The sequence below is a fragment of the Dendrobates tinctorius genome, unplaced genomic scaffold, assembly GCF_039654945.1.
Source record: "Dendrobates tinctorius isolate UK_male_01 unplaced genomic scaffold, ASM3965494v1 ptg000158l, whole genome shotgun sequence".
NCBI lineage: Eukaryota > Metazoa > Chordata > Amphibia > Anura > Dendrobatidae > Dendrobates > Dendrobates tinctorius.
The window spans coordinates 26,904,748-26,925,438 of record NW_027361825.1 but is presented as its reverse complement, the minus strand read 5'-3'; the positions used below and the strand labels follow the sequence as shown (position 1 = coordinate 26,925,438).

Sequence of the window (20,691 nt, the reverse complement as noted above, 5' to 3'; positions counted from 1 at the left end):
TGGTAAACTGATTAAATTTGCTGATGACACAAAGCTAGGAGGGATAGCTAATACTAGAGAAGAGAGCGAGGATTCAAAAAGATATAAATAAACTGGAGAAGTGGGCAGCAACTAACAGAATGGTTTTTAACAGGGAAAAATGCAAAGTACTACATCTGGGCAATAAAAATGAAAAAAAGCATATACAGAATGGGAGGAATAGGGCTAAGCAACAACACATGTGAAAAAGACTTGGGTATACTAATAGATCACAGACTGAATATGAGTCAACAGTGTGATGCAGCAGCAAAAAAGGCAAATGCAATTCTAGGATGTATTAACAGAAGCATAAAGTCTAGATCACGTGAAGTCATTATTTCCCTCTACTCCTCTTTGGTCAGACCTCATCTGGAATATTGTGTCCAGTTTTGGGCACCACATTTTAAAAAAGACATCAACAAACTGGAGCAAGTTCAGAAAAGAGCGACCAGAATGGTGACAGGTCTGCAAATATCTAAAGGGCCGTCACATTGTAGAAGGATCAACTTTATTCTCATTTGCAGAAGGAAAGAGTAGAAGCAATGGGATGAAACTGAATGGGAGGAGACACAAATTAGATATTAGAAAAAACTTTTTGACAGTTAGAGTGGTCAATGAGTGGAACAAGCTGCCACGAGAAGTGGTGAGTTCTCCTTCAATGGAAGTATTCAAACAGAGGCTGGACAGACATCTGACTGGGATGATTTAGCGAATCCTGCTTTGAGCAGGGGGTTGGACCAGATGGCCCAGGAGGTCCCTTCCAACTCTACGATTCTATGATTCTAAACCATGACCAGCAACATAAAGATCATATAAACGGCATAGCATCCATGACAGAGCTTCACTCTGTTAGCAATGTCCAATACGCAGGCTTTTCAGCCTCACAGTTATATCTCACCCCGTCTGGGTTTTCTCATGGCTGCTTCTCCATACTGCAGACATTCATTCCCTCCAGGGAACTCTCAGGCACTTTCAGCCATTAAACACAGCGTCCACACGTGCTGTCAGGCAGGAAGCCCCATCTCAGCGGGACCTTCCTCACTGGACCAATCAGGTCTCAGCATTCACCCCCCATGTGACCTACCCTCGCCACATTATATGGTCCATAACCACACCCACTGGGTCACATGACACTGACCTCATCACAGGTCCTTCAAGCCTTTATACACTCTTTACAATAGTGCTTTAAACACACCCCCTGGGTGGGTTTGTAGGTAACCATGTCCGCCCATCTCTCTAGTTACCTGGTGACTTCTCCCTTACACATTGAAACAACACCTCAGCAGTATCACTGCTGATCAACACATAAGTCTCCATCCCAAAGCCACCCACTTTGAGATACGTAACGGCCATTCATCCTTTCTCCTGGGACATCCACACAGCGCCCCCTAGCGAACTCAGTGGTTACTACACCACATACCTCCCCCCTCTGTTCAAACTTGGGGGGTTGAACACACAGCATTACACCAAGGTCTCGCAACCGGGCACTCACTACACCTTGCCCCACAGGTCGAGAGAACCATCTCCATCTGTCATACGGCCTTGTTTCTACATTAGACCTCCCCCGCCTCCAGCGGTCAGAATATCGGTCGTTGTCTTTGACCCTCCAGTCACGGTCTGTCTGCGTCATCAGACACTGGTTAGTCACCATCCTTTCTCTATCTAAGCATCTTGTAACAAATGGTACCCCACCACATCTAAGTTTACTTTTCAGTGCATTAACCTCACAGTTCTTTGCATCTGCTGTCTCTGTAGCAACCTCCAGTTCACACTGTAATCTACGGTGCAATGTATTGGCACGTTGAGCCTCTTTCTCTGCTTCTTCCACCTGGCATTTCAACTGTTTCAGACGCACATCATTTACCTCCGCCAGGTCTTGGTACTGCTTAGAATTACGCCTTTCATCATCCATTTGCTTTAGTAAAACCTTTGTCGCACTTTAATTTCTGCATCAAGCTGTTCCTCCAGTAGTGCAACCTTTGCTTCTAAGTCCTTATTCAGGCAAACAAATTGCTGATGGGCATTCTCATTCTTCTGAGCCTTACTACGTTCTGTCTTCAGATCAGCATCCATCTGGTCAACCTGAAGTGTGGCCTTTCTCAGCTTGTCATTGGCTAATTCACCGTTGCCATGTTCTTCCTCCACTTCTTCAAGCTGAACAATGCGAGACTCTAACCGCTTCTTTTCTTCCAAAGCCAGAGCACCTTCACCTCTGTTGTTGGCAATCACATCAGCAAGTTCATCTTTTTCCTGCTGTGCTTGTCTTTTAGCACACTCTGCAGCAGCAAGATCCATCTGCAAACGAATCACCTCTGCTTCCATATTTTTCAGTTTCTTTTTTCTTCACACTGTTCCTCACTCAGGCCTGGCCGCTGTAAGTCTTCATCCCACTTCTTCTCCCGCAGAAGACCTCTTACAGTTTTTGTTAGTACTCCTACCTCTTCTCTGAGGGACTTATTCAGACCTTGCCACGATGCCAGGTGACCTTTGAGCTCGAAGACTTTTTTCTCTAGCTCATCCAGTCTGTGCTCCCTTTCTCTCTCAGAGCCACAGTCACCCCTAGAGTCTGAGTCACGCCGATCATCCGAGTCAACCCTCCAGTTACCCTCTGACGTATGTCCACTCCATGTGTCCAGTCACCTCTTATCCCAGCCCACCATCTGTCTTGTCACGAGACGTCAGGTCCGTCAGTTGGGCAGATGTACTTCTTTTCCCAGTCAGTTCTACCTCTGACCTGTCCACGTCAGGAGCCGTCACTGTCTCCGTGTCTGCTGGCCCCACAGTCGAAACGTCTCCATTGTCTGACCATACGTCATCAAACAAAACAAAGTCTCGGCCCCTCTCAAAGGTATGCACCAAGTTTGGTGGCATACTACCACCTTGACACTTCCCTTTTGTCATCTCAATCATAACTCTATCCACAGTATAATTCATAATGACCCCATGGTCGCAGCGAACCCTGACGTTTTTCTCGGTCAGAGATAAAACGAGAGGAGTTCCTGTCAGTCACCTGACTTTGAGTCCAGCCTACCAGGGACTCCTTCCCAGTGCAGCACCACGGTACACACCTGTGGCCCATCGTTATCAGGAAAATACATGCCGCACTCCTCAAAACTCATACACACACACACTGCGGTTCCCCAGACATACCCACTGAGGCAACCAGTGCTGCCATTTCCTGAACCACCCCAATTTGGGTCACCGCCCTCCTCTGGGACCACCCCCTTTTGGGTTACCACCCCAATTTGGATCATCGCCTCCTTTGGGACTCCACCCCCTTTTGGGCTACCACCCCGATTTGAGTATCCACCCCCTTCTGGGGCGCCACCCCTTTCTGGGCCACCACCACGATTTGGGCCATTGCCCCCTTTCGGGATTTCCCCATGTCCATTCTGCTGTACTTCTTTTGCCACAGTTCACACAGTACAGTTTATGTCTTTTAACGATACCACACAAGTTCTTGCTGGCACCACCACAGCTCCTGCTGTCACCAATCACCGACACCACCGGTTGCTGTTCACACACAGCGGCTGGTGTCCTCTTCGTAACCCCTCAGAGTTACCGGAAGCCGCTTGTCCCCTTCGTAACCCTGCCGAGTTACCGGAAGCCGCTTGTCCCCTTCGTAACCCCGCCGAGTTACCGGAAGCCGCTTGTCCCCTTCGTAACCCCACCGAGTTACCGGAAACCACTTGTTACCTTCTTGACTCCCACTGAGCCACCGCAGGCTGAGTTGAGAAAAGAAAAAAAAACACCACACAAAAAGTTCACGTGTCCTGTGTGCTATTCATGACGTTCCATCTCCGCCTGAGACTGTCTAACACACAGGGCACACCGGATGCTATTCAGGGAGCGACCCTCCTCCCAGGGTTTTCCAACACACCGACCTCACCAACACACCACACAAAACTCACATGTCCTGTCTGTGTGCTAATCAGTACGTTCCGTCTCCAATTTTAACCATCTTCCCTGTCCCTGCTGAAGAAAAGCAGGCCCAAACCATGATGCTGCCACCACCATGTTTGACAGTGGGGATGGTATGTTCAGGGTGATGAGCTGTGTTGCCTTTGCGTCAAACATATAATTTAGCATTGTTGCCAAAAAGTTTGATTTTGGTTTCATCTGACCAGAGCACCTTCTTCCACATGTTTGGTGTGTCTCCCAGGTGGCTTGTTGCAAACTTTAAACAACACTTTTTATGGATATCTTTGAGACATGGCTTTCTTCTTGCCACTCTTCTATAAAGGCCAGATTTGTGCAGTGTACGACTGATTATTGTCCTATGGACAGACTGTCCCACCTCAGCTGTAGATCTCTGCAGTTCATCCAGAGTGATCATGGGCCTCTTAGCTGCATCTCTGATCAGTCTTCTCCTTGTTTGAGATGAAAGTTTAGAGCAGGGTTCCCCAACTCCAGTCCTCAAGGCCCACTAACAGATCATGTTTTCAGGATTTCCTTAGTATTGCTCAGGTGATAATTGCATCACCTGTGCAATACAAAGGAAATCCTGAAAACATGATCTGTTGGTGGGCCTTGAGTTGGGGAAGCCTGGTTTAGAGGGACGGCCAGGTCTTGGTAGATTTGCAGTGGTATGATACTCCTTCCATTTCAATATGATCGCTTGCACAGTGCTCCTAGGGATGTTTAAAGTTTTGGAAATTATTTTGCATACAAATCTCGCTTTAAACTTCTCAACAACAGTATCATGGATCTGCCTGTTGTGTTCCTTTGTCTTCATGATGCTCTCTGTGCTTCAAACAGAACCCTGAGACTATCACAGAGCAGGTGCATTTATACAGAGACTTGATTACACACAGGTGGATTATATTTATCATCATTAGTCATTTGGGACAACATTGAATCATTCAGAGATCCACAGTGAACTTCTGGAGTGAGTTTGGTGCACTGAAAGTAAAGGGGCCAAATAATATTGCATGCACCACTTTTCAGTTTTTGAATTTCCACAAAAATTTAAGATAACCAATAAATTTCGTTCAACTTCACAATTGTGTTCCACTTGTTGATTCTTCACCAAAAAATTACATTTGGTATCTTTTTGTTTGAAGCATGATATGTGGGAAAAGGTTGAAAAGTACCAGGGGGCCGAATACTTTTGCAAGGCACTGTACATCATCATCCCAGCCAGGCCCCCCCAGCCCCTGTATATACATTATCTTCCCAGCCAGGACCTCCCAGCCCCTGTATATACATCAGCACAGGCAGATGGCGGCCCCCTCAGCCCCTGTATATATATCATCATCAGGGCAGGTAGACGGCGGCCCCCCAGCCCCTGTATATGCATCACATCAGCGCAGTCAAATGGCGCCCCCCCAGCCCCTGTATATCCATCAGTGCAGGCAGATGGCGGCCCCCCAGCCCCTGTATATACATCATCAGCGCAGGCAGATGGCGGCCCACCAGCCCCTGTATATACATCATCAGCGCAGGCAGATGGCGGCCCACCAGCCCCTGTATATACATCACATTAGCGCAGGCAGATGACGCCCCCCCAGCCCCTGTATATACATCACATTAGCGCAGGCAGATGACGCCCCCCCAGCCCCTGTATATAGATCACATCAGGGCAGGCAGCCCCCCCAGCCCCTGTATATACATCATCATCAGCGCAGGGAGTTGGCAGCCACCCAGCCACTGTATATACATCACATCAGTCATCTCATCAGACCAGGCAGACGCCCCCCCAGCCCTTGTATATACATCATCAGTGCAGGCAGATGGCGGCCCCCCAAGACCCTGTATATACATCACAACAGCGCAGGCAGATGGCGGCCTCCTCAGCCCCTGTATATACATCATCATCAGCACAGGAAGATGGTGGCCCCCCAGCCCCTGTATATGCATCACATCAGCACAGGCAGATGGGGGACCCCCCAGCCCCTGTATATACATCACATCAGCACAGGCAGATGGGGGACCCCCCAGCCCCTGTATATACATCACATCAGTGCAGGCAGATGGCGGCCCCCCCAGCCAGCCCCTGTGTATACATCACATCAGCACAGGCAGATGGTGGCCCACCAGCCAGCCCCTGTATATACATCACATATCAGCACAGGCAGATGGTGGCCCCCCAGCCAGCCCCAGTATATACCAGCTCAGGCAGATGGTGGCCCCCCCCAGCCAGCCCCTGTATATACCAGCTCAGGCAGATGACAGCCCCCCCAGCCAGCCCCTGTAATATACCAGCTCAGGCAGATGGAGGCCCCCCTAGCCAGCCCCTGTAATATACCAGCTCAGGCAGCTGGAGGCCCCCCAGCCAGCCCCTGTATATACCAGCTCAGACAGATGGCGGCCCCCCAGCCAGCCCCTGTATACACATCACATATCAGCTCAGGCAGATGGCGGCCCCCCAGCCAGCCCCTGTATATAAAAGCTCAGGCAGATGGGGGGGCCCCTCCAGCCAGCCCCTGTATATACCAGCTCAGGCAGATGGCAGCCCCCCCAGCCAGCCCCTGTAATATAACAGCTCAGGCAGATGGCAGCCCCCCCCAGCCAGCCCCTGTATATACATCACATCAGCACAAGCAAATGGTGGACCCCCAGCCAGTCCCTGTATATACATCATATCAGCTCAGGCAGATGGCGGCCCCCCCAGCCAGCTCCTGTATATACCAGGTCAGGCAGATGGCGGCCCCCCCCAGCCAGCCCCTGTGTATACCAGCTCAGGCAGATGGGAGCCCCCCAGCCAGCCCTGGCCTGTACACATCACATATCAGCTAAGGCAGATGGCGCCCACCCCCCCGCCTCTTTATAACTAAACTCACCCCCACCCTGGCCAACTTACTGGACCTGTCCTGAAGCCTGAGCCAGCGCGCGGGGGTAGGAGTCCCAGCAGCCGCTCCTGGATTCTTGCCTGGATGCCATCCGTCGCCGATGATAGGACAGCGAGTAGTGCTGCCTGCAGGCCTGGCAACCATTGACGGAAGAGCAGCGGCACAGTGCGCTCTCTCCGGCTCCACCCTCAACGCGCCATGCAGCTTCACATCGCGGTGTGTTCTTAACCCCTAGGGTGCCGCCCCAAAATCGTGGCAACTGCACCTTTGAAACCGCCGCCGTGCCCGCAAATTTAAAGGGCCGGCGGCGGTTAAAAGAGGCCGGTGGCCGCCGCATTAGGCAGCGGCGCGGCCCACAACTGGCTATAGATAGCGGCCCAGCAGGAAAATGCCTGATTGGGCAAGTTACCAATCCGGGCCTGGTTAAAAGTAGTACCCGGAACACTGTCAGAACCTGGGATGGAACATGTCCTCCCGACGACAAGGATTACGGGCCCTACGTCAGTCAGGGTTGCCCCCACCTCCTCCTCTTCAGCCTCCATCTCCGAAATGAGCACATCAGTCACAAGCTGGAAGCACTGCAGCACTGCCAAAGCCAAGTGGCAACAGGCTGTGCTGAAGTTAATGTGCTTAGGTGACAAATCGCACAATGCTGAAGAGTTGTTGACAGCTCTGAATGTGCAGGCAGATGTGTGGCTGACATCGCTGAACCTCCAGGCATGGTTGTGTGTGACAATGGCAGGAACCTGTTGGCTGCTCTGAGGCGAGGCAAACTGACACATGTACCATGCCTGGCCATGTGCTTAACCTCGTTGTTCAACATTTTCTAAAAAGCTACCCGGAGCTGCCGGACCTGCTTGTGAAAGTACGCCGCCTGTGTGCCCATTTTAGAAAGTCAGCTACAGCTTCAGCCACCCTTGCCGTACTTCAGCAGCAATTGCAGCTTCTGGCTCACCGACTGGTGTGTGATGTCCCCATGCGTTGGAATTCTATACTGCATATGTTGGGGTAATGTTAAGTAAAGTATGATGTTTCTGAAACATTCTAGAAATCTCCCATTTCACTCTACTGAGGACATTGTAGACTGTCAGCTCCTGCAATTTCCCCTTCCCCCCTCCTTAACAGCTCTGTGCCTGCATCTGGTAACACGACACCATCCATTTCCTGTTATAACTAGGATGTGGATTAGCTAAGGGAAGGATTGCTTTGTGTGAGACATGTGGCTGAAATAAAACAATGAGAGATATTAAAGATGCTCCAGCGTGCCCCATCCCTCGCGGCAGAGATATAATAATTACATTTCTGCAAAGGGCACAAAACCAGCTTTTCTAACCCCTAATTTTCACGACTCTAACCCCTCCAGAAACTGAGATATGGATTGCTCCCAAATGGAGTGTCTTAATTAAGGCATGTTTGATGTTGTTTTGTTGTATTCGATAAACTACAACCAATGAGACCCTTGGCGTGTCTGTACGAGCTTCCCTAGTTAAGATATGGTTATTATAAGTTTTTTAGTTAAATGGCAACTTGGAGAAAGGGGGGCTGAACTTCTGCAGAAGTCCCCTTTCGTGATGTAACCGACCCTAGGCTATAAGATACCGCTCCCTTACAATGCTTCAGTTGAAGCTGGAGTTTTGATGCTGACAAGACATGCAGATGTCCGGGGATGCGTGGTTGGCTGCCCCTCCCGCTAGCACATGGTCTGCTTAATACCAACTAAGCACATGTAAGTGTTACTCTGTTTTTTAATCCTTGTTATTTTTATATATTCGCATTGTACATATTTAATGTTTCAACTTTATAACAACTTTTATCTGTGTAATCACTGCCCAGATTTTGGGAATAAACGATAAAATTATCAGTCTGTCTTCATGCTCTAAGAAACAAACTATGCGCTTTTGTTAGATAATCGCTACTAATTTGGGGGTTTGCCACGGACCCTCTTAATTAACTCTTTGATTAAGTGAATCGTGGCTGGTGGCAGTGTGGTATGTTCAGTTGGTTAGGCTAGTTGGCAGTACGGAAGGGTCTTATATTGCTGAATGAGTGGCCGCGGCCGTAGCATTGATAATTCCCTTACTGTAGTAGTCTAATTGCCCGTGCACAAGCAGCAGCCCATCCGGCGACTAATTATCCTAGGTGCAGTTCCTTGACTGACCTGAGGGTAAGGGGGGTGCTGGAGAGCTGCGAGTTCCAAAGTTGAACTGAGAAAGTGGGATATCCATAAATCCCCGCAGTTCTTGGAAGGTTGTTAGCAGTGGTGGGGCATCCAAAATAAGCCCCCTGCGGTAAATTGTTAGAGCAAGATTAGCTTGCTGCATTTTTGTCACATGATTAGTGTTGAGCATTCCGATACCACAAATATCGGGTATCGGCCGATATTTGCGGTATCGGAATTCTGATACGGAGTTCCGATACTTTTTGCATATCGAATACCGGAATCGGAAGTTCCCATAATGCTATGAGCCAGTTTGATTTGATTCAGCCAATGAGGAATCCCCAGAAGTGTGGGCACTTCCTGTTAGGCATGTTATCTAATGGCATGGCTGTGATTGGCTGCTGAAATGATGTCATAATGCACTATAAAAGCCGCCGCCGCCATTTAGAGTTCACTCTGCTGTGAATTCAGTTAGGGACAGGCTGCTGTTCAAGACTCTGAGGGACAGTTAGAGATAGCGATTTGCTATATAATATTGTGCTTTACCCAGGCTACATTATCAATCACTGTAGCTTTCTTTTGCCTTGCAGCGCTGTTCACAGCTGTTTGCAAGGTCTGTGTGAGTGCAGCTCATGCTGTAGTGTGTCTTGCAGCCACCTCTGGTTGTAGGACGCTCAGCGTGCGTCACTGCCTCATACATATTTATTTTTGTTTTATTGCTGCTCATTTTTTATTAATTCTCCTATTAGTGTGCATCCATCCGTATCCATCTACATTGGTTGCAAACACTATAGAAGTAGACAGCGAAGCCTTTCTGCAGCCTTTCAGTGCTAGTGCCCAGTTCTCTGCACTGTTCACGGCTGTCTGTGAGGTCTCTGTGTGTGAGTGCAGCTCACGTTGTAGTGTGTTCTGCAGACACCTCTGGTTGTAGTCCGCTCAGCGTGCGTCACTGCCTCATACATAGTCCTTTTTTTGTTTTATTGCAGCTCATTTTTCCTGATTTTTTTTCTCCTATTAGTGTGCTTCCATCCATATCCATCTACATTGGTTGGTTGCAAACACTATATAGGAGTAGAAAGAGGAGCCTTTTTTCTGGCTTGTGCCCTGCAGCCGTAGCCATATTAGTATTAGCCTATTTTTTGGAGCCTCATCTATTGCATTGTAGGTTACCTTCCTGCATTGTAATAGCTCCAAAAAGTTTGTGATACTATCGGTTTTACATCTTTGGTCACATCCTTTTTGTTTTTGTTTTTTTTTAAAAAAAACCACGTAAATAAAGTTCACCAAACACTCCACTTGACAGCTGTGTAGGCCACATTAGCTCATAATAAAGTGTAGTCCACACACTTTATAAAATTAGAGTTTCTTATACCTGTTAGCAGCTGTTCAGGAATAAGCACACTACCCCCCTTTGTACTTTTCTGCCTATCTTGTCATCTTGGTAGACTGATAAAAGGCAGGGAGTAAGGCACGTGGTCGTGGGCGTGGAGTTTCAGCAGGGAGAGGACGTGGGAATTCTGTGCCCGCTGCGGGCACCAGTGACTCAGCATCCCCCAGTTTTACCAGGCAACAGTCCTTTATGCGCAGCTTTGTAGGACCTCGCCGTACCCCACTGCTGCGGGGTATGAACAAATTGAAGCAGTTGTCGGATGGATAGCAGCTAACGCATCGATTTCAATTACTTCCACATCCTTTCAGGGCCAGAACACTGAAGAGCAACCATCTGTCTCTTCACCACCTGCCAAATTGCCCAGGCAGTCAGAGAGCCCTGGACAGGAGCCATCTCTACTTCTGTTCTCTGAATCTCTTGGTTTGGAAACAGGGGGCCAGCCAAGCAGCATTCTAGAATGTGAAGAAGAGGGAGTATACAGTGATGCGCAACTGCTTTGTCCCTCTGAATCTGAAGAGGCGGGTGGGCCAGTGCATATGGTCAGCACACCTCAGTACGCATCAGATGATGAGACTCAGGTGCCACTTTCTGGTGCGTACTGTGCTGGCGAGACTACCCAGGAGAAGCAGGTGTTTGAAGAGGGGAGTGTAGATGATGAGGTCCTTGACCCATCATGGCGTGAGGAACAGGAAGGTGGTGGGAGCAGCTCTGAGGAAGAGATTTCCCGAATGGCCAAAACAGGAGGGAGAGGGAGAGGGAGGGGGCAGACTTGGTTGCCTGTAGCCTCCACTTCAGCACCTGTTAGGAGCATTCCTCTTCCAAAACCCAAAACGAGCGCTCCCAGGACTTGCAGTGCGTGTTCCTTTTTTGACACAGTTGCAGATGACATTTGTTTTGTCAAATGCAAGCTGTGTAATCATAAAGTCAAAAGAGGGAAAAGTGTCAGCAACCTCAGTACCACAAATATGTGGAAATATGTGCGGACCAAGCACGTGGTGGAGTTACAAAGACACACTGAAGACCTAGGCCAACCTACAGCGCCCCCTACCACCTCTTCAGCTCGTGTTGTAGCCTCTTCCTCCAGCTCACACACACAGCTGGTTTGGCTTCCTCACAGGATAGCCATGGAAGAACCTCTGGCACTGTTGTCCAGAGACCCAGTGACATTCCACCCACAGCACCACGTTCCCTATCATCCTCATACTCCCAGGCCACTCTACAGCCATCGGTAGCACAGGCATGGGAGAAAAGGCGGCCATACTCAACAAACCATCCCCGAGCACAGGCTCTGAATGCTGGCATTGCAAAATTACTGGCCCTTGAAATGCTCTCATTCAGGCTGGTGGAGACTGACACCTTCCGTCACTTCATGGCATTGGCAGTCCCACAATACACCGTGCCCAGCCGCTTTTATTTCAGCAGGCAAGCCGTCCCTGCCCTGCAAAAGCATGTGGACGGAAAAATTAAACATGCGCTACTCAACGCCGTCAGTAGCAAGGTCCACCTGACCACCGATGCGTGGACCAGTAACCGTGGACAGGGACGATACCTTTCCCTCACTGCCCATTGGATCAATGTTGTGAAGCCGGGTACAGATCTTGAGAGTGGCGCGGTACGTGTTCTGCCAACTCCAAGGATTGCAGGAATCCAGTCTGTACACATTGACTCCTCCTCATACTCCAGTTCCTCTGAATCAGCGCTGCAGGAGCCGTCACGGTCTACCTCCACATGGACCCGTGAATGCTTACCGGATATGAGCACAGACATTGCCAAACGTCAACAGGCCGTACTGAAATTAATTTCTTTGGGGAATGAAAGCCACACAGCGTAGGAGCTCTGGAATGTCATCAAGCAGGAGAGCGACGTGTGGTTTGTGCCAGCGAATCTCCAGCCAGGCTTGGTAGTGTGTGAAAGTGGCCGAAATCTGGTGGCAGCTCTGGGCCTAGGCAACCTCACTCACATCCCATGTCTGGCACATGTGCTCAACTTGGTCGTGCAGAGCTTTCTGAGGGACTATCCGGATCTTGATGCACTGCTGCACAAGGTCCGCATAGAGTGTGCTCACTTTCGGCGTTCCAGCATGGCAAGATCGCGCATTGCAGCTCTGCAGCGCCGATTCCGTCTTCCGGAACATCGCATCATATGTTACCTACCCACCAGGTGGAATTCAACGTTACATTTGTTGGAGCAGTTGTGTGAGCAGCAGGCAGCAGTAATGGATTACCAGCTGCATCAGGCACAAACAAGTCGCACTGTGCGCCGGTCACACTTCAGCACCACTGAGTGGGCCTCTATGAAGGACATCTGCCACGTTTTGCGTGCCTTTGATGATTCCACGCGGATGGCGAGTGCAGATGATGCACTAGTCAGCATGAATGTCACCCTTATCTGCCTGCTTCAAAAACACTGCAAGCACTAAGGGAGGAGGTTTTGGAAAAGGTGGAGGATGAGGAGTCACAAATGCCATCTGCTTCTGGACAGTCTGCACAACGTGGTTCCTCACAAAGGCCTAGGCAGGGGACACTTTGTGAGGAGGAGTCAATGGAGGAGGAAGATATCTCTCCAGAGGAGGGAGGTAAACAATGCTCTAGTAGTCGGTATGTACAGCGAGGGTGGGGTGATGCAGAGCAGGCAGAGATGACGCCTCAAGCAGGGGACAGCGTTTCTTGGGCAGTTGGGAGTCTGCAGCACATGGTTGATTTCATGCTGCAGTGCCTGAGAAACGACCGCCGCATTGCCCACATTCTCAACACGGCTGATTATTGGGTATACACCCTCCTAGATCCTCGCTACCGGGACAACTTACAAAGCCTCATAACACCGTTGAACCGGGAGCGTAAAATGCGGGAGTACAAAGACACACTGGTGCATTTCATCATGTTCTCCATTCCACCGGAGAGCAGTGCTGCTAGTGCTTTACAAAGCAGCTTTGTGCGTCGAGGCAGTGGAGGAAACTCTGCCCAAAGAGGGAGCAGAGGCAGCGCCTCAGCAAAAGGCAAGACCCGTATGGCCCAAATGTGACAAAGTTTTTTGTGCCCACCACAAATGTCTACACCATCACAGACGGCTCCAGTCAGCAGGAGGCAACGTTTCCGTCAGATGGTAACAGACTTCATGTCTTGCCCTGTCAGTGTACTCCCAGATGACTCTTCCCCCTTCAAGTTTTGGGTCTCAAAGCTGGATACATGGCCACAGCTTAGCCAGTATGCATTGGAGGTGCTGGCTTGCCTTGCTGCTAGTGTATTATCAGAACGCGTCTTTAGTACTGCAGGTGGTGTACTAACAGACCGTCGCACGCGACTATCCTCCGATAACGTTGACCGGCTTACTTTTCTGAAAATGAACAAGGCCTGGATCTCACCGGAATTTGCCAGTCCTCTTCCAGAATAAATAATTGGTTGGCAACAGTATCCAGGTCTCCTGTTGTGTTCATGTTTCTACCACCTGAACTCGAGGATCCAAGAAAAGCACTTCTGAGCATCCGCGCTGCTTTAGTGATAAGAATTCTTCAGAAATCCATATAAATCTTTCAAGTTCTTTATTATATGTACTACAGAAACTACGCGTTTCGAGGTGACAAACCGCACCTCTTCTTCAGGTTACAGTACAGAGTTTTCTTGGATCCTCAACTTATGATACCTAGTGGACTCTGTCCACCTGCACGAGCTCTGCAGCAGCTATATGACTGCAACAAACGTTGAGAGTGGTTGTGTCTGAACACAACCCATAAAGGGTGAGTACTCCAGAGTACTTTTATATTTTAATTGATTTATACCAGGTGAAGCCCTATGTCTGCGCCCCCGCCCTTGTTTTCTCTTACCACCTGAACTGTAATCCCTGGGCTCCAACATCGCCAGTTGTTGCTCAGAAGTGCCGTCTGCACAGAGAAAAACACTTGCTCCTGTGTTAGTGGGGTTCAGTAACGCCAGCTGCTCCCCTGCTGTGTGTCCGGCAATGTCTCCTGCTCCCTCCACATTCAAACTACATCACATTTTAAACTTGCTCCAAGTAGGCCTCAGCCTACACCATGATTGATCCTGGGCTCCAACACCGCCAGTTGTTGCTCAGAAGTGCCGTCTGCACAGAAAAAAAAATACTACCTCCTGTGTTAGTGGGATTCAATAATGCCAGCTGCTCCCCTGCTGTGTGTTCGGCAATATCTCCTGCTGCCTCCACATTCAAACTACATCTGATTTAACACTTGCTCCAAGTAGGCCTCAGCCTACTCCATCAATGACCCTGGGCTCCAACACCGCCAGTTATTGCTCAGAAGTGCCGTCTGCAATGAGAAAAACACTAGCTCCTGTGTTAGTGGGGTTCAGTAACGCCAGCTGTTCCCCTGCTGTGTGTACGGCAATGTCTCCTGCTCCCTCCACATTCACACTACTACTGATTTCAATCTTGCTCCAATTAGGCCTCTGGCTCCACTCTGTCTCTTGTATTTACCCTGGCCTCCAACACCGCCAGTTGCTGCTCAGAAGTGCCGTCTGCACAATCAACACTTGTTCCTGTGTTACTGGGGTTCAGTAACGTCAGCTGATCCCCTGATGTGTGTCCGGCAATTTCTTCTGCTCTGTCCACACTCACATAACTACAGATTTTAAACATGCTCCAATTGGGCCTCTGTCTAAACTCTGCTTGTAGTATTTTCCCTGGGTTCCAGTACCGCCAGCTGTTTCCTGGCATTGTCTTTGGCACAGGTACTTCCTCCTGCCCAGCCTGGTTACAGCATGCCTGCTGTATCCGGGTAGTGTCAGTCACTTTGCCACCAATACATTGTCCTGTCGTGTTGCGGTCGGGTTAGCTGAGTCTATGGTGCCTGCAGTTTATGGGCTTCCTATGTGGGCTGCGGGATCTGGCAACAAAGGCTGGTTCCGTAGTGCCAATAGGACAAGCACCCCCTGTAGGACTGTGGGTTTCGGTAACTGCGGCCGGCTCGCGGCCTTGCAACTTTGTTTTTCATGGGTACCTTCTGCTACCCATCCGGGTTCCAGTACCGTGAGCTGGTTCTCGGCAGTGACTTTGGCTTAGGTGCCTCCTTCTCGGTATCCGAGTTCCAGCAACGTCTGCTGGTCCATGGTAGTGCTTTCTAGCACAGGTACCTCCTGCTTAGTAACCAGGTTACAGCACCGTCAGCTGGTCCTCGGTAGTGCCATTGGCTCTTGTTCCTTCTGCTGCCCCTCCAGGTTCCAGCACCGTCAGCTGGTCCTCGCTAGTTCCATTGGCTCTTGCAGCTTCTGCTACCCATCCAGGTTCCAGCACCGTCAGCTGGTTCTCAGCAGTGCCTTTGGCGTAGGTGCCTTCTTCTTGGTATCCGAGTTGCAGCAATGTCTGCTGGTCCTTGGTAGTGCTTTCTAGCACAGGTACCTCCTGCTTAGTAACTGGGTTCCAGTACCATCAGCTGGTCCTCGGTAGTGCCATTGGCTCTTGTTCCTTCTGCTACCCATCCGGGTTCCAGTACCGTCAGCTGGTTCTCGGCAGTTCCTCAACCTTCTTGTACCTTCTGCTACATTTCCAAGTTCAAGCTTTCGGAAATGGTTTTTGGTTATCACTCTGGATCTCCCTGATGACGACCCTGAAGACGACGACCCTGAAGACCACCACGAAGAAGACGACGACCACGAAAACGATGACCCTGAAGACGACGACCCGGAAGACCACCCAAAAGAAGACCAAAAAGATGACCCTGAAGAAGATGACCAAGAGGAAAAAGAACATGAAGACAACCACCAAGATACAGAACAAGAGACAGAAGACCAAGAAGCAGAAGAACAAAAAGGAGAAGAACAAAAAGCAGAAGAACAAAAAGCAGAAGAACATTAAGCATAAGACTAAAAATCAGAGCAAAAGATATTATCTAAATTATAAGCAGAAGACGACTAAGCAGTGTATGGGAGTGAGTCCGTTCCTCCTCGTGGTTCCCCTGGAAAATGCCTGCTGCTGCAGGCCAAACAGAACACTGACAAATCCTGTTGTAAATCTTTTGTGACAGGCAGAACGTAAGGTGTAATCTTCAAACTTTTATAGATAACAACTACAGGAATGCCTGTCACAAATAAGAATATGATGAAGAAGAAGAATAGGAAGAAGAGGAAGAAGTAGAATATGAAGAAGAATAATAGTTGAATAAGAAGAATATAAAAAAAAAGAATAATAGGAAGAAGGTGAAGAAGATGAATAAGGTGAAGAAGAAGTTGATGAAAAAGATGCTGCTGCTGAGGATCATGAAGGAGAAAGTGTGGGAGAAGTAAAAAAGAAGGTGAAGAGCATGGAAGTAGTGAAACATACATATCTGACAAAATATAAAAAAGGTTAACATAGTCAATATCTTTGTAACTCAGAACGTCGAAAAAAAAATTAATTCCTGCTATTCCATTTGATTGGGCTAAACCTCAATGCCTTTAATGTCTCCTCCACCTCCCCCAATACATTCTACATTATTCTTCTTTTACCTGCGGATTGCTCTGCGGTTTTGCCCTGCGGTTTTTCATATCCTCAATGGAGGAGATGGCAAACCGCAGCAGAATCAGCAGAAAGAATTGACATGTCAATTCTTTCGGCGGATTGAAAACCGCAGCAAAACCGCGTGGAAAATTCCGCACCATCTGCATTGCGGATTTGATTCCCATAGGGAATCATGGTACTGTACACCGCAGCAGAAACTGCTGCGGGTCCGCAGCGGCCGGAACCGCAGCAAAATCCGCAGCGTGTGCACACAGCCTTAGTTGTTTTTCTGCATGTAGAATTAACCTACAAGGAAAGAAAGGGTTTTTTTTAATTCCGATATTTCTGTCCCATTGACTTGCATTGGTTTCCGGTATCGGAATCGGCGATGCCCGATACTTTTTGGGTATCGATCCGATCCGATATTTCACGATATCAGATGGTATCGCTCAACACTACCCAAGAGCCCTAAAAAGCATGTCATTTATGAATTGCCCAAATCTCCCCTTTGGTGAAGTTAGCATAAACCCAATCTCTCTATTTGGTAATGGGGACATTCCCATAAAGCAAGAATTATACTGAACCAGTCCATGTGCTATACTGCATTAATATTTTTTCTTTTGGCACTCTATAAATATACTTTTGCTGATCTACAATTAAGTTTTTTTACATTTGCAGAGGTAACAGGTAATATTTTCCCCTATGTAACAAGAACAAATTAAGCAATTAAAATACAGGATTTACCGCAAAATAAAAGGTCTTCAATAAGAACAGTGCCAGCTACAGTGCCCCGGCCTCTCTCACCTCAGGCGGTCATGACGCCATTGGAGGCTTACCGATGGTAGTAGAGACTGGCTTTTGTCCCTGGTACTGGCACAATAGCGAGTCCATACAGTATGTGAAGCAAATATAACATTAGATTACAGTACTTACTCATAGGTTCATCAGATCTTGGTAAACACTTACCTTCAGCAGAGATTTCACTAGGTCTCCTTTGCTTAGTTGTAGTAGGTTTCCCAATATAGGCAGTGGGGTAGGTCCAGGTGGTAAGTTCCCTTTTTTCCAAAAATGCATAAAACTTATGAATAAGAGGAGACAAGACACCACCGCTGTAAGGAGGAGAGTAACATCATCTAGCAAATACATCCTGGAGATTGTTCTTCTAGATGATCTCTTGGTTTGAAGACAGTTCTGCTCTTCCTTTGTGAAGTAAGGATTAGCACATGGGTGAGGTTAGCTTGGCCTCATTTGTTATGGGTTTCGATTAAGGACATGTGTACACGTTGCAGATTTGTTGCATTTTTTTTTCTGTTCAGATTTGTCGCAAAAGTAACAGCAAAGTGAATGGGAATCCTGAAGTCTCAAGGACACGTTGCGGATTTGTGACTTGCAGAATTGAATCAGCAGCCTGTCAATTCTTTCAGCGTTTTTATTGCAGATATCACCCATACTAATAAGTGGGGAAAAATTTGCACCAATAACGTGTCAAAATCATATTTATTATACACTGCTTTTTTCCTGACAAGAGAGGTAGACGTTTCAGCACCAAATACTTAACGTGTGCACATAACCGAATTGCATCTCAAAGTTTTTAGAAACTTTTAGGGAAGATTCCGCAACGTGTGCACACAGCCTAAGGGCTCATACTCACGTGCGAGAAACTTGGACGTGTCTCGCACGTCTACACCCAGCACTGCCCCCGGCACTTGGGACCGGAGCGCTATATTTCTATGCAGCTGAACGCTCCGCTCCCGACTGCCGGCGGCACTGCTGGGTATTGATGTGCAAGACTCGTCCGAATTTCTCGAACGTGAGTATGAGCCCTTAGGCTGTGTGCACACGTTGCGGAATCTGCTGCGGATTTGTCCGCACGGATTTGCAGAAATCCGCAGGTCAAAAGACCTGCGGATTAGCCTGCGGTTTGACACCTGATCATGGAGCAGGTGCCAAACTGCTGCAGAATCCGCACAAAGAAGTGACTTAAAACCACGGCAAATCTGCACGGAAAAAACAGCAGTATGTGCACAGCGGTTTTCATTGACTTAAATGGTTCTGTACACCGCAGGGCCAAAACTGCTGCGGATCTGCAGTAGAATCCGCAATGTGTGCTCACACCCTTAGGGAGATACTGATTGTCCTTGCTTTGTGCTATTTTGCAAAATGTCCCAGGTTATAATGCAATCCTCATAACAGGGGACATGGGCTACAGGAGCTTGGATCATGTACAGGGTTTTATGTAGGAATTAAACTATGGATTCACTAGAACAAATACAAGAGCAACACAAATTTGGAAAAAAAAATGCATTTGGGAGATCATAGACTATAATAAACTATATAGAGTATCATTTCAAATGTACTTACATAGTGGGATTCACATCCACAGCTTCCCAAACATCAGGATGGGAGCAGGCTCACATTTCAGTCAGATCACAGGAAAGTGAAAAGAAAAAAAAACAAAAAAAAAACATCCCCTACTCATAGCATGCTACGCCCATCCTAAATAACTAAGATACAAGCTACTCCCTGCGGTCATAGGTCACACACAAGCAATAAGAGTCAACACGCAACAACATGAAACTTTTTTCGAGGAGAGATTTTCAAATTCCCCTTCATTGGATCTTCCATTCGAAGGTTCCATTATGGCATTTTATGTATTATTATTTTATGTATTTATTATTAGCTCCAGTGCTTTACAGATATCATCATCACTTTCCCCATTGAGGCTCATAATCTAAATTCGCTATCTGCAGTCCGCCCTTTATATAACCCTATTGGGAGTAAAAATTCAACACTTAAAGCAAAGTACAGACGTCTCCTATTATTTCAGACTCGATTGGGCTGAAATTCTGAAATCTCATATTTACACTCTGCCTGCAACTAAATACAGCTTCGTTCACACTTCGCTTTCTCCAAAGCAACTGCGCAGTATGATAGAGCGGCACATCACATAGATGTTGTAAACAGATCAGATGGACCTTATTCATCTAATATGGGATATTAAATAGGTCAATCCAGAAGAAATAAATAGAACTGTCTCTGAAATTTTACCTGTATCTGTACCCGAATATGTTCATATTCTTATAATAATTAAGTATGTAATCATTTCTTTTTAAAGGGAGTGTGAGCACAGAATGAATGCTTAAACTAAGTACAGGTGCTCAGTGCACCCTTGGTGTGGCCAAGCAGTTCAGTGCACTTTCCCACCAACTTATACTCCCTCTATCACCATCCCCCCTCTATTTTATTCACAGCTTTGGCATATTAGAGCCAGAGAAGCGCAGATATTGAGGGAAAACAAGTAGATGGAAAGGTGCTCTGAACTGTTTGGCTACACCAAGGGTACATGGATTGTACTGTCATTATGGGCTGGCAGAGGCCCTCTAAAACAAAAATGTAGAATGTTATCATTTCTATTTTATTTTTCTACAGCCACTGCTAGCTGCCATTTGTACTTAACCCCTTAACGACCGCCGATACGCCTTTTAACGGCGGTAGTTAAGGGTACTAAAACCACAGCGCCGTTAATTCACGGCGTTGTGATTTAAGTGAATAGCGCCCCCCAGTGTCGGATTTTCTGTGGTGTCTCGGCTGCCAGGGGTAGCCGAGACCCCAGAGAACATGAATCGGTCGGTTTTTACCGACCCCCGCTTTTGCGATCGCCGTTATTAACCCTATAACGGCGACCGCAAAAAAAAAAGCCGCGATTTTACATTTAATTTCTCTCTCCTCTGATGTGATCGCACATCAGAGGAGAGAGAAATAGGGTCCCCGATCCCCCCCGGTACCTCTCCGTGGCCCTCCATCCCCTCCCGGTGGTCCCATGTCCCGCCGGCATCCTCCGATGGGCGCCGCCATCTTGGAAATGGCGGGCGCATGCGCAGTGCGCCCGC

At 48.1% G+C, this 20,691-nt stretch overlaps 1 protein-coding gene across 8 annotated transcripts in view; it reads right to left on the bottom strand.

Moving 5' to 3' along the window:
* The window catches only part of LOC141052002 (cytochrome P450 2B11-like), a 133,923-nt gene extending 113,960 nt beyond the window's left edge, over nucleotides 1–19,963 (bottom strand). For 2 of the 8 annotated variants that reach the window (XM_073549166.1, XM_073549169.1), the window contains exons 1-2: nucleotides 19,163–19,255; nucleotides 17,768–18,001 (exon numbers count right to left, since the gene is read on the bottom strand). In XM_073549166.1, coding sequence (XP_073405267.1) covers nucleotides 17,768–17,947 — 180 coding nt within the window. In that variant the 5' untranslated portion in view covers nucleotides 17,948–18,001; nucleotides 19,163–19,255. Of the gene's footprint in view, nucleotides 1–17,767; nucleotides 18,002–19,162; nucleotides 19,278–19,849 lie in introns of those variants that run through there. The other 6 variants (XM_073549173.1, XM_073549168.1, XM_073549167.1 and 3 more) reach the window with 6 other exon arrangements.
* Nucleotides 19,964–20,691: the final 728 nt, after the last annotated feature.